This window comes from Canis lupus, chromosome 19 (assembly GCF_003254725.2).
Source record: "Canis lupus dingo isolate Sandy chromosome 19, ASM325472v2, whole genome shotgun sequence".
Classification (NCBI taxonomy): domain Eukaryota; kingdom Metazoa; phylum Chordata; class Mammalia; order Carnivora; family Canidae; genus Canis; species Canis lupus.
The window spans coordinates 53642305-53656515 of NC_064261.1; the positions used below are offsets into that span (position 1 = coordinate 53642305).

The 14211-nt window shown below is 34.6% G+C and overlaps 1 protein-coding gene across 4 annotated transcripts in view; it reads left to right on the plus strand.

The window, feature by feature from the left end:
* Window positions 1–14211, plus strand: part of RIF1 (replication timing regulatory factor 1) — a 48654-nt gene that overhangs the window by 20857 nt on the left and 13586 nt on the right. For 3 of the 4 annotated variants that reach the window (XM_025432016.3, XM_025432035.3, XM_049097111.1), the window contains 10 exons: window positions 720–806; window positions 1463–1536; window positions 1764–1944; window positions 3286–3393; window positions 3754–3903; window positions 7741–7840; window positions 10246–10510; window positions 11874–11916; window positions 12439–12641; window positions 13173–13272. In XM_025432016.3, the coding sequence (XP_025287801.1) occupies window positions 720–806; window positions 1463–1536; window positions 1764–1944; window positions 3286–3393; window positions 3754–3903; window positions 7741–7840; window positions 10246–10510; window positions 11874–11916; window positions 12439–12641; window positions 13173–13272 (1311 nt within the window). The remainder of the gene's footprint in view (window positions 1–719; window positions 807–1462; window positions 1537–1763; window positions 1945–3285; window positions 3394–3753; window positions 3904–7740; window positions 7841–10245; window positions 10511–11873; window positions 11917–12438; window positions 12642–13172; window positions 13273–14211) is intronic. The other variant, XM_025432025.3, reaches the window with a different exon arrangement.

The window sequence follows — 14211 nt, forward strand, 5'->3', positions numbered from 1 at the left end:
AAGGCCTCAAGGGCTATTAATAGAAAAATGTTTTGATGAATAAACTATGCACATTCATGTAGCAGTTAAGAATGCCTATATGTATATATATATATATATTTTTTTTTTTTTTTTTAAGATTTTATTTATTCACGAGAGACAGAAAGAGAGAGGCAGAGGGGGAAGCAGGTTCCATGCAGGAGCCTGATATGGGACTCGATCCTGGGAGTCCAGGACCACACCCTGGGCAGAGGGCAGACGTTTAACCGCTGAGCCACCCAGGCGTCCCAAGAATGCCTATGTATATATATTGATGTGAAAATTCTAACAGATAAAGGTTTATTGCAGAGCATCTCACAGTATGTTATTAATGGTATAAAAGAATATATATGAGATAGTCTGGGAAGTTTGGTTTCACTGTGTATTTAAATATATGGAAATTTAGAAAGTCTAGAAAAATAAACTTCACAAACTCATAGTATTGATATTTTCCCTGGAGATAAAGGAGGACTTTGTCATTTTATTTTTTGTTTCTATATTTGAACTTTTAAAACTAATGTAAATACATACATTAATATATAAACATTGTATTCGAACTTCTTGCACTGAGAATCTGTTATATTAATGAACATTACTTAACAGTAAACTATTAAATGAAAAATATAGTTAACAGTACTGGATTTTTACTAAGCGAAATATTTATGTGGCTAATTTGCAACACAACTTTTTATCTCTCTTAGGTCCTCATGGAAATTACAATTAAAGGACTGCCCCAGAAAGTATTAGGTTCACCAGCATATCAGGTTTCTAATATGGATATTCTTAATGCAAGTATCTTAAGTGCAGTGATGCAATTAAATTAGCCAAAAGATTAAATTCCATGATAGTTTTTTTTCCTTAAAATTGTAAAACTTAGATTAAAAGTTTGAGAGAATTTGGTTTGGGTTTGCTGATTATGTTAGAGGAAAAACTGATAAAGTAATAGATTAATGTAAAAAATTAAATATGGCACTATTAATGGAACTATTTTCTGATTTACACAAAAAGTCATAGAAATAAAGTTTTTATTTGCTTATACATAGTAATTAGTGGTTGCTATTTTAAAATTTGGAAGCATAATAATAGTGGCTTTAATTATGGTGAAATAAACTTAATATCTACAGGATGTTAGGTATTTATTGGTACAACAAGTTTTAACTTCATGTTCTTTTTATATCTGGAATATACCATTCCTCCATTTTTCATGTAGATGTAATAGCTGTTAATAAAAAGCTTTTCATCATTAATATACAGCTATCAATATAATGATTTTTGTTTGCAGTTTAGAAATATTTTTGCTACTGTTGTATCCTATCCTAAGTAATATTAAAAGTTAAGTTTCTTTAGCTTAAAATTAAAATTAGCTTTACATAATTGTAGAAAACAAGTGTAACAAGGTTATACTTATAACAAGAAGATTGACTAATCTCCCATCTTTCTTCAGGGAACTCCTGCTTTGTTCTTAATTCGGTTAATTTTCAACAATAATCTGCTGGAATATGGTGTAGAAGATGAGAGGTAATTGAAACTAGTCTTTTTATTTATCTTGGAAAGGTCGTTATTTGATGAATGAGATTCTTTTTTGAGTTTATATGCTATATCATCTTTTTAAATTAAATCAAAGTGAGGCTTGGAATTTATCATTTCTTGTTTCGTTGTCAGTTGTTTTTAGGATTTTGTAGTAGCGTAACATATATTCTGGCAAAAAGCACTAGTTAATGCATGGCTCGAAATTTTTTCTTCAGGTTTTTTCTCAATCTGGAAACACTTGTAGTCTGTGTCCTTTCTGGTCCAACTTCACCATTAGCTTTCAGTGACTCTGTTTTGAATGTTATTAACCAAAACGCAAAGCTGTTGGAAAACAAGGAGCATCTCTGGAGAATGTGGAGTATTATAGTTACTCCATTAATCGAATTGATTAATCAGGTATGTCGTAAGTGCTGCATGTTTCCGTTAAAGCTTAAGAAATATTTTCCTTTTTTTCTTGTTGGAACAGCACATGGAGCAATAAATAGAAGTTTGAATTTGAATAGAAAAAATGTGAAGTATTTTTTTCTGTGGGATTCCTATTCTTTATATTAGTTGATTTCTTTTCGTTGCATTTCTGCCTTACTTGAGAAAATATAACTTAATGGGAACACATGAGCTCCCTTTTCTCCAGTAGTGATTATAAAGCCAGAACTCAGATATGTTGTTACATTTAACTTCTCATATTTGTATTTTGAGTTCTTTTCAGTATTTTACTATGAGGAATAATAATGGTCATCTTGACTAGATTGTATATTCTTAAGATTTCCATGGGCAAGTCAGTTGGTGAATACCTCAAAGCCATATGGTAGTCCCTAAACTGTAATCTGTTGAGTTGACTAATCCTTGCGTATAAATATTTAATAAACTGACATTTTTTGGCAGCGTGTGGAGCTCAACTTTTTTTGTCAGAATTAATGAATGGTTCATCAGCTGCTTTATCAGTCTTTAAATGGAAGTATTTTCTGGGAAATACTTCACTGTAATTCTCAAATGAAACGAATACTCCAGAGTTTATTAATGATAGTGTAGTCAGTTATTTTCACTACTAAGTTCAGTTACATCATTTAGACATTCTTCTGAAAGAAAAAAGTTTACAATCCTACTTTCCTACTGTTTGAAGGATAGCAGAGGTTTATAAGTCCTTGCTTGAATCCTAACTTCTGTGTATAGTAAAGGATTTTGGAGTTCCCTCTAGGAGTCTTTTTTAGGACTTAAACACCATGCATTGTTTCTCAGGGTTGCTATAACAGGTTATCACAAGCTGGAGGCTTAAAACAACAAGGATTTATTTTCTTGTATCTTTGGAACCCAGAAATCTAAAATCTGTGTATTGGCAGGCCTGGTTTCTTGTGGACCTTGAAGCAAGAATTCTTGCTTACCTTCCTTTTGTTCTGGCAATTCTTGATTGTTCCTAGGATTATAGACACAGTCTCCCTCCATCTTCCATGGTATTCTTACCTCTATTTTGTCTATCCAAATTCCATTTTTCTTACAAGAACACCAATTATTGGATTAGGGCCCATCCTAATCCAGGATGCCTTTATTTTAACCTGATTACGTCTGCAAAGTCTCTGTTTCCAAATAAGGTCATATTCACAATTATAGGAGTTAAGAATTTACCACCTCTTGAACATCTCTGTACTGGGGGACATATTCTATCTCACTATAAATAATAAATACTACATAGGATTAGAATTAGATGGTAATTTGTCTAACTTCATTTTTTTCTTGTTTCAGACCAATGAAGTGAATCAAGGTGATGCCTTAGAACATAATTTTAGTGCCATATATGGTGCATTGACATTACCAATACACCATATTTTTTCAGTACAGAAATTTCCAGTGGTAAGGCAATAGCAAATTTTTTACCTAAGGAATTTACTTTTTTTTTTTAGAAAATGCTCTTTCACCCTTTATAATGAATTCCTACAGTAATTTTTCCTGCAATGAGAGTTCCTTTGACTTAATCAGTTTAGGGTAAAGAAAAATTTTGAAGGAAGAGAGAAATTCCTCTTGACCTTTGATAATTGCTGGTATTGTGGCATTATTACAGTTCAAATAGAATTCTGTGGGGGAGGTAAATTTACTATATGCTAGTCTTCTGTGACACCTTAAATGTTCCAGTGGTTTTTTAGTATACATTCTGTTAGGTGTTTGATATGTAGATATACAGTTTTAAATTTTCTTTTATATTGTTACTTTTAGGCCACCATGAAGACCTTACTTAAAACTTGGTCAGAATTATATAGAGCATTTGCCCGCTGTGCTGCTTTGGTGGCAACTGCAGAAGAGAATTTGTGTTGTGAGGAACTTTGTTCCAAGATGATGTCCAGTTTAGAAGATTCAGGCTTTTCAGTGAGTTTATTCCAGTACTGACCTTGGTTATTTTTAAAGAATACTTTTCAAATAAACTGAGATGTCTGTGAACTGTCATTTACAATGCTTTTAGTTTATAAGTGACTAATCTAAAGCAAGTGTGACAAAACAGTTTGGTGTCTTTGGTCTACATGACTGAGGTCCATGTTTCAGGACCCTTAACAGTGGTGGTACATTTTTACTACTATGTTGCATACCTTCAGTGCCTATGCTATTCTAGATTAACAATATGAGGATCTTGGGCAACCCGGGTGGCTCAGCGGTTTAGCACTGCCTTCAGCCCAGGGCCTGGTCCTGGAGACCTGGGATCGAGTCCCACGTCAGGCTCCCTGCATGGAGCCTACTTCTCCCTCTGCCTGTGTCTCTGCCTTTCTCTCTGTCTCTCTCTGTCTCTCATGAATAAATAAATAAAATCTTAAAAACAAACAATATGAGGATCTTATCCTAGAGCCAACTTTCTCATAGCTGCCTCTTAGATCTTTTTTTTTTTTTAAGATTTATTTATTTATTCATGATAGACACAGAGAGAGAGAGAGAGAGAGAGAGAGAGCAAGGCAGAGACACAGGCAGAGGGAGAAGCAGGCTCCATACCGGGAGCCTGAAGCGGGACTCGATCCTGGGTCTCCAGGATCGTGCCCTGGGCCAAAGGCAGGCGTCAAATCACTGAGCCACCCAGGGATCCCCTACCTCTTAGATCTTTAAAGGCAATCCTTTGGAAGTTTGTAGACTTAAAAAAAAGTAGGTCCATGTATTTAACCTGGGGGTTGGGGGGCGAAATTGCCCCTGCCAGCTCTTTTTCTCTTGGATAAGTCTCCTAAAGATCACGGCCCCTCCAGCACTTGTTTGGAGATTCGTTCTAAATATCTTTCCCTTGTACTCGAGGCATTTCTCAAACTGCTGTATCTGTGCTAGATCTCAGTGATGTTGTTTGTTATGCTGTCCCTTTAAGTGTGGGGACTCAGTTTCTGCTGGCAGTCCCAGCCCAGCCAGCTGATTTTTTTAAAGTTCTAGGTGTTGAGCCCCACTGATTTTAAGAACTCTCAAAATAAGGGACCCCCTGGGTGGCTCAGCGGTGGAGCGGCTGCATTCGGCTCAGGCTGTGATCTCAGGGTCCTGGGATTGAGTCCCACATCGGGCTCCCTGCACGGAGCCTGCTTCTCCCTCTGCCTGTGTCTCTGCCTCTCTCTCTGTGTCTCTCATGAATAAATAAAATCTTAAAAAGAAAACAAAAATCTCTCAAAATAAGCCCTTCAGATTTTCAAAGCCGAATGTTAGGGTGATTTATCTTTGTGGTGCCTGGGCTGGGGTCTGCTCTGCTTCCTTCCCTGTGTCTGCAATGGCCTCCCTACTGGGGATGTTGGGTGAGTCCGGTTGGTTCCCACCTGCATCTCTACCCTTCCTACTTTGTCCATGTGGCCTCTTCTCTACCTTGAGCCACAAGAAAGTATGTTCTGCCGGTTTCTGTGTCATTTTCTGGGTTGACATGCTGTGGGTGTGATCTTAGGTGTATTTGCGGGATGAGGTGAGTTTAGGATCCTCCAGTGTGCTATCTTCACCTACCAGCTGTTTCTGAGAGCCTTCATAAAGTGTCTCCCTGATTGTGAATTTGATGTATTTGAAAATGTTTATTACGTTTTAATGCTACACCGTCATACTTAATGTTTGTAACTTTATATCTTCATGGTAATTATTCTCTACTGCCTTTTGCATTTTACCAACCTGATATTAATTAATATTAATATGCTCACACCTTTTTGAGAATTTATCTTTTTTTAAAAAAAAACTTCCTGAGAAATTTAGCAAAATGCGTTTAACAGTACAATTTGACAAATTATCAAATACTTCTGTAGACCTCACCAAGGTCCGTTATTAGAGCACTGTTAGCATCTCAGATGCTCCCCTATCCGTTTTGAATCTATGCCCTTCTCTCTCTGAAGAGTAGGTTACTGTCCTAATGTTTTTGAAAACTTGTTTCATTAAAATATTTTTACTATACACCCACACTTATATTTGTTTAGTATTCTTCTTTATTAAATTTTAAAGTCCTACTGTGTGTCTTTTGGGCATAGTGTTTTAGTTGGAAGGTTCATCCATGTTGTATTTCACTAAGTTCATTGACTGTAATTAGTATATATTTTTCCATTGTACAGATTCAGGATTTTCTTGGTAGATATTTCTCAATCTGTTTTAACTTTTCTGTGTCTTGTAGCATATAAGGAAGTATGGGAGTCTTTAGTAAACATATTTGATCTATTAAGTAAGAAGTGTTTTAATTCTTAGCTTCTTTCAGATGCTACTTTTAAAACTTTCTATTCATCTGTCAAATGTGAAGACTTAATATCCATTCTACCTCAGCAAGCAAAGATCCCAAGAATTTTAAATTTACCACCTTTCAGGTTTCGTTGAAAATCTAAAACTTGGAAAATAAATAGGTTTTCAAAGTTTGAGAGTATTTTGTTGCTCAGCTTATTTTCCTGTATCCTATTATTTTCCCTTGTTTTACTTCAGTGTATTCTGTTCTTCAATTAAAAAAGCCACTTTTCAACAATCATGTATGACTGATGCCTCCTTGTTCAGTACATAATCAATTGATTAGTTAGGAATTTTAGATTCCAGAGAATTTATATCACAGAGTTTTGAATAATTAATTATAGCTCATTTTTTTGCAAATGCATAGTTTGAGAGAAATTTTTTTTCTTTCATTTTCTATAAAATAAGTTTTTTCTAATCTTTGGAATATAGACATTTCACCAGGGTGTCTCTGGGGGCATCTTTTTAAATTACTCTTTTCAGTCCTTGATATAGACCCTTTTGGTATAAAGAGCTGTGCCTTCCTCTCAGGAAAATTGCCTTGCTTTAATTGTGTGCTTCTTGTCCCTTCTGTTTTTGAGTACCATTTTAGGTGGTTTTAGATCTTTCGAGTAAGGGATCTTCTGTATCCCTTACTTTTTTTTTTATCTCTACACCTGTTTGTGACTTGTTTTAGTACTGCTTTCTAGGAGCTTGGTATTTCTAACTTCATCTGCAGTTTTTTTTTTTTTTTTAATTTTTTTATTTATTTATGATAGTCACAGAGAGAGAGAGAGAGGCAGAGACACAGGCAGAGGGAGGGAGAAGCAGGCTCCATGCACCGGGAGCCCGACGTGGGATTCGATCCAGGGTCTCCAGGATCGCTCCCTGGGCCAAAGGCAGGCGCCAAACCGCTGCGCCACCCAGGGATCCCTCATCTGCAGTTTAAATGCTGAAAATGTTTTATAATGGTTTTGTTTTTACAATTTGTGTTTTTAAGTCAATATTTCCTCCGGAACATAGAAGTTTTCTTCTGTTTGTTACTAGATTTTTCTTCATGGATTAGTTCTGTTAGTATTTAGCACACCTTTTTCATGGGACTGGTATCCTTCATGATGGTGCATGTTTGTTGATCAAAGTCGATAGTGGGAGGTGGAATGCATTTTCTAATGCTTTTTTTTTTTTTTAATCACTGGGTTTAATGAACACCTACAATTTTCATGAAGAATCTGATAAGGAATCTAATTAAGAATCTTGCTTTTCATTCTCATTTTATTGGTTTATATGCTGAGTCTTATGGGCATCTTAAAACTGAATTATTTTCCCTAAATGTTGAGAAACAAAAATTATGGTACTTGGCACACAGCAGTTAACCAGAAAGTATTCATAACTGAGTACTTGATTAATGTACCTTGTATGTTACATATGGAAGTGAAAGTCTTATATTTTTTGTTGATCCTTAGTATTTTTGGAAACCATGCCAATAGTTGAAAGTTTCTAATATGATACTTCATTATTCTTCCCTAGAATGTATTATTTTTGGATAGGATCATTCATATAATTACTGTAATGGTTGATTGCATCGACTTCTCACCATACAATATTAAGTATCAGCCCAAAATTAAACGTAAGTACTTTTTTACTTTGTTCACCCAATATTTTATAAACACAGCAGTCTTCAACTGTGGTCGAGACAAATCCTAGTATCTTTTCCGACCTCATTTTACCTGCTTTTGATGTTATGTAACTATGTCACATGTGGTTGTCCTACAACTATATTGTACAACATTGGTATGCTACAAGCTCATGTGTTCTTGGACCATGCTCATGATCTCTCGTCCCACACACACACAAAACATCTTTCCTCCTTGTGTAAAACAGATCAATATTATCCAGTTTAGAGATTGCCTAACAGTGATTTTACTTATTCCATCTTAGAAAAGGATTATCTGGGGAGGAAACTTTGATGTTTGTTAAACTGTTCTTATTTGTCCCATTACTGGTGTTAAGACAGTATCTGCCAGGTTTTCTATTTTAAGTTAGTAGCTATGACTAATAAACTAATGTTTTGTGGCAGGTTCTTAGCAAACTTTGACCCATGAATTTATCATCCATCAATGCATCTTGCCTAAAGCACTAAGATGATTACTGGATTCACATTGTTCATATGATTATATTAAAATGTATCAAGATGCTTATCTCCTCTGTCTTTAATTACATTAATTCTAAAAGCTGTCCTTGTTACTTATATGTTCATTGTAAATTGTTCTACACTGAGGGTTGTGAGTTCAGGCCCCACATTGGGGCCTTAAAAAAAAAATCATTCTATAGTTGTTGAGCACTACTGGGCACCAGTCATTTCCAGGTGCAAATGACGTCTTAATGTAAGATGTAGCTTTGTTTCCCACCCCCCCCAAAGGTTTATTTATTTATTTGAGAGTGCGAGAGCACGTGAGTGCTGTGGAACATGACCCTAGGGGAGGGGCAGGCGGAGAGAATCTCAAGCAGACTCCTCACTGAGCAGGGAGCCGAACTGGGGTTCAATCTCAAGATCCTGAGATCATGACCTGAGCCAAAATCCAGAGTTTACCACTTCACCAACTGATCCACCCAGGTGCCCCTCCTCAATTTTATTTATACCCCTATGGCTGTTATTCAGTGGTTAATAATTAATTGTTATTGATACTTATTATGCTCGTGTTGGCCTGTATGACATTTATTCATTCATTATTCATTATTTCCATTATTTTTTGAGACCTTTGGTACAATATAATCAGGCTCATCCTATACTTCTCTTTCAACCTGGAACCAACCATATTTACAAGGAACATGGTTCTTTTTGCTGAGGATGGATGGCATTTAGAAATGAGATCTATTCATTATTATTAAGATATTACTGCTCCTGGATCCTCTTAAATAGACAGGTGTGGGATAGGTGTCACCTGACTCATGGGCTGTCTTCTCAGCCTTAACATCCTGACCTGGAATTTTTGGGTGGCCGTTACAATATATATTTGTGTCTGGGAAACTGATTCCAGGGAACAAGATAGACTTCTTTTGTTAGTAAGTAACATTTGTTTTTCATTTCACCACATATTTTTCATTAACAAGCACTTACTTAGAATTTTCTCTTAAGTCTGAGATATTTTACCTTAAGAAAATGGATTCTTTTAGGGAAAGAAAGGTAATTTTGGAATATATATGACATTCTTGACAGATGGGGCTTTATCTCTAGAGGTAGATATCTGAATGAGAGACAGGATCTAAGAATAGAACACAGGAAAGTCAGTGCTTTTAAGATACATCTTTTTCTTCAAAGTTAGGCTTTTTTCCTGTTTTCCTGAGGATTTGGATCTGTGACTTGTGTTATTTGTAGGGTTCAGTGTATTATAGATGAGCCAGGAAGCAATAATTTCTAAGGGAAATTTTGTTTATTTTAAAAATTAACTTTTAAAATTTAATTCTTGGACCTGTCTTTAAAAAAAGATTTATTTATTTTAGAGAACATGCATGTGAGTGGGGAGAGGGGCAGAGGGCGAGAATCTTCAGGCATAGTTCTCCCCTATCGCAGAGCACATCTTGGGGCTTGACACCACGACCCGTGAGATCATAATGTGACCTGAAACCAAGAGTTGGAGACTTAAGCGACTGAGCCCCCAGGCACCCCAGGAGCCGATCTTATATAATTTAGTACTTTTTTCAGATGAGCTGTTGAAATTCAGAGAATATAAAAATTTGAAATGCATTTTATAATTTCTTAGAGGAAATACTCATTTTTCTGAAATTATTCTAGATCTGCCAAATAGTTTTTCTTTGTCTCTGCTTTGGTTTTACAGACAATGTTGTGATCTATTTATTCACTAGTGGCATATCATTTTAAGATTTGTGGGTATCTCTTTACAGAAATAGATATTTTAGATGTATCATTCATTATATTTTAGATGTATGCCATTTAAATGAGATAAATTGTAAAGATGTACAGTAACACTTTTCAAAGTACTTGAGTTTTTAATAAATTCAATTTTATCTTAGCACCACAGAGACCTTCAGATTGGTCCAAAAAGAAGAAAGAGCCTCTAGGGAAATTGGCTTCTTTATTTAAACTTATTGTGAGAGTGATCTATTCTTTCCACACTCTGAGCCTCAAGGAAGTACATTCTGATACTCTCCTCACTGTTGGCAACTCAATCACCAGTATTCTTTCTAATGTACTTGGACGTATTTCTTTACCTTCTATGATCCGAAAAATATTTGCAACTTTAACAAGACCTCTGGCATTATTTTATGAAAACTTAAAGTAAGTATTTAGAATTTCTACTTAAAAGCTTTAAATTAAATGTCTTTAGATCTAGGTAGCAAACTTGTCATTTTCCTGTCAGCTTGTTGTTATGAATTACAATATAGTAAAGGGTATAATATATTGAACTGCTTTTGTTGAAAAGATAGTTCACATCGTACATAAATATAATGTAGAAATCGGGAATTTTAAAATTTTGTGTGCTAGTTCAACCCGCCTTTTCAATTTAGTACATATGTTTTTAGATTTGTTAATACAAATGAGCACACCTGTTTAAACAGATGATGTATATATATGAGGCCTACCTGATATTCTACTTTGCAATGAAGTATATGGTATGCACTTTAAATATTGTATGCATCTTACACCATTCATCTAAGAATAATCTCATTCTCTTTGATGTCTGCAGAGGGTTCCATAAAACTTTGTACTGAAGTTTCTTTAGTGGACATGTTTTTCTAGCCTTTTCCCTCCTTACTTAACAACACTACAGTTGGACATATTTGTACACACATCGATGTCCACATTTGCCACTACTGCAGAAAGAGGTCCTAGATGTCAGATTGTTTTTTCAAAAGGTATACACATTGAAATTTCTGAATTACCTGTAAAAATTTAATTTATATTATTCTTTAAATTTGAATTGAAGCAATGCCTTATAAAAAACCTTGAAAAATCACAAATAACATTCTTTTAAAAAAAATTTTATTAAATATTATGTTCTTTTTTTTAAAAATTATTTATTCATGAGAGACACAGAGAGATGGAGGCAGGACATAGGCAGAGGGAGAAGCAGGCTCTATGCAGGGAGCCCGATATGGGACTCGATCCCGGGACTCCAGGATCACGCCCTGGGCCGAAGGCAGGCGCTAAACCACTGAGCCACCCAGGGATCCCCCCCAAATAACATTCTTTAAAGAGCAATTTGAAAGGATTCATGGATGCCTTTTCTAGCAGACTTATGTGGCTCAAACATAATAGTCTTGTGTTTTATAAACTAAATTCATGGAGGAAGTTTTAGGAACAAATTTTATAAAGTGCAAAGTAGAACCCTAAATATATTAACTTTTAACATCTTTTAGTTTTTAAGCTTAATCAGAAATAATTTATGCATTTTTAAAAGAGGTGCAGAAATAGGTAACTAGTATTAGTACTTTGAGGTCTATTCTAGATGTTTTTTTATGGTTCACTTTTAAAAATAAGTTTGTTTCATGTTCAATGTTTGATAATTTGACATTTTTAAAATTAAGTCTTGGGGCACCTTTTTATATCACTACACAGATCTCATTTTTATGGCTGCATTACATATTTTTGGGTTTGACTTTCTAAAATAAAAGTGGTACTCTTGTGTTTTTCTTCCCAGGCTTGATGAAGTTCCTAAAGTGTATAGTTGTATGAGCAACAAGGTAAAAATGGACAATAGTCTATAAAACATACTTTGATGAATAGTTCTGATTTTTAAAAGCATTATACATCCAGTTTTAATGGACATTTAGTAACATGACATTGGGCACATAGTTCTTAAAGAATGGAATAATGTTGCTTTAAATTTATAGTAACTCCCCACCTCCTATCTTGATCCTTTTTATATAGGAGGGTAATTAGTTCCGATATTTTATAGGTAAAACCTGTGTCGCCAACTATTAATCTCTGTTCATGAGAAAAATGTAATTTTTTCTGTTAATTGAAAATAAGTTTGAAATCAAGGTCTTATAACAGTAATTACAGTTAAGTTCACCTGTTAATTTGTCAGTTTATAATCATATATTTAAGAAGACTGGTGGAGCTTTTAAAAAAACATTTGAATTTAAAAAATTAAAATCGTAACTTGTGAGTTATTTAATTTAGTATGCTTTGTGCTTTTATATTTTCCTCTTTTAAAAGAACATTTCTATATGTTATCCTAATAAAGTTTTCCTTTTTCCTAGTTAGAAAAGCTACTAGGAGAGATAATTGCTTGTCTACACTTCAACTATACTGGAACTTATGACAGCGAACTTCTTGAACAGATCTCTCCATTGTTGTGCATAATATTTTTGCACAAGAATAAACACATTAGAAAACAAAGTGCTCAGTTCTGGAATGCCACGTTTGCTAAAGCGACGATGTTGACTTATCCTGAAGAGTTAAAGTATGCTAACCACAAAATTATATACTTACTATGATCATGTAAATCGAGATTTTGGTTTTAACGTGAATTTTTCTTATGAGGAATCATTGCAGAGCATTCCTCAGTTGAAATGTTATTTGGAGTACGTGGTAATTTAATTAAACGTAACTTGACCTTTTACTTTGGTCCTTAGAGTAACCTTGGTTTTAGGAACATAAAGAGCAGTGTTAAATTTTCCTTAAAAAGAAATATAAAGGGTAAGAAATTAGGTGATGTGTACATGCAAATTTAATATAATAGTCTACTTTTGCTTGAAATTTTGCATGATAAAAATTGGGAAATTTTTTTAAGAAGAAAATTTGGGAACTGAATTGTTTAGCAAATAACCGAATATTCTACATTTGTCCCAGTTTTGTGTATATAGTGTGAGAAACAGTCTTTAAGGTGGATGTATTTTGCCACTTTAAAATTAAAGTGTTCTTGTTAACATGTCATCAGTATTGACCAGTCCTGCTTGACTCAAGGTATATATGTTTATGTACTTTTTAAAAGACCAGTACTAAGACAAGCCAAACAGAAATTTCTGCTTCTCTTACCTGGTTTGGAAAATGTTGAAATTATGGAGGAATCCAGTGGACCATATTCAGATGCAGTAAGTTGAGGTTTCTTTACTTTTGAATGATGTGTGAGTAGTTTGTTTATTGGATTTCAGTGTAATTTTCTAAAAGACAAAAACTTAGAATGTTTTACTGATGTGATAAACAAGTAAAACTTGAGCACAAGAGAGCATCATAATGTAGGGTTTTCCTATGAAATCCACTGTCTGGCTTTAAATGCTTTTTTTTTTTTTTTTTTTTTTTTTAATTGAAGTATAATTGACCTACAGTAATCCTGTTTCAGGTATACATCCTAGTGATTTGATATTTTTATACACGGTGAAATGATCTTCATGATAACAGGAAGTTTGTATTTCTTAATCCCCTTCACCAGATTCATCTGCCCTCATCTAATCCCCCCCCTCTGGTAACCAACAGTTTGCTTTCCTGTCTTTGAGTCTGTTTCTGTTTTGTTTGTTTGCTCATGTTATAGTTTAAATTCTACGTGTTCGTGAATTGTACAGTATTTGTCTTCATCTGGCAGTCACTTAACCTAATACCCTCTAGGTTGATCTATGTTGTCACAAATGACAAGATTTCATTCCTTTTTATGGTGGAATGATAATCCATGGTGGTGGTGTGGGTATATCTTCCTTAGCCATTCATCTTTAAGGAAATACTTAGGTTGATTCCATATCTTGGTTATTGTAAATAATGCTGCAGTGAACATGAGGGTGAACATCTTTTCAAATTGGTGTTTTTTGGGGGAAAAAATTTGATGTTTTGGGGCTTTTTTGGACAAATACCCAGAAATAAAATTGCTGGATTGTATTGTAGTTCTCCTTTGAATTTTTTAGTACCTCCGTACTGTGTTTCATAGTAGCCACACCAATTTACATTTCACCAGCAGTGTACGAGGGTTCCCTTTCCATCACATCTTTGTTGGCACTTCCTTTTTTTCTTCCCATTTCCATGATTGTTACTCTTATTATTTG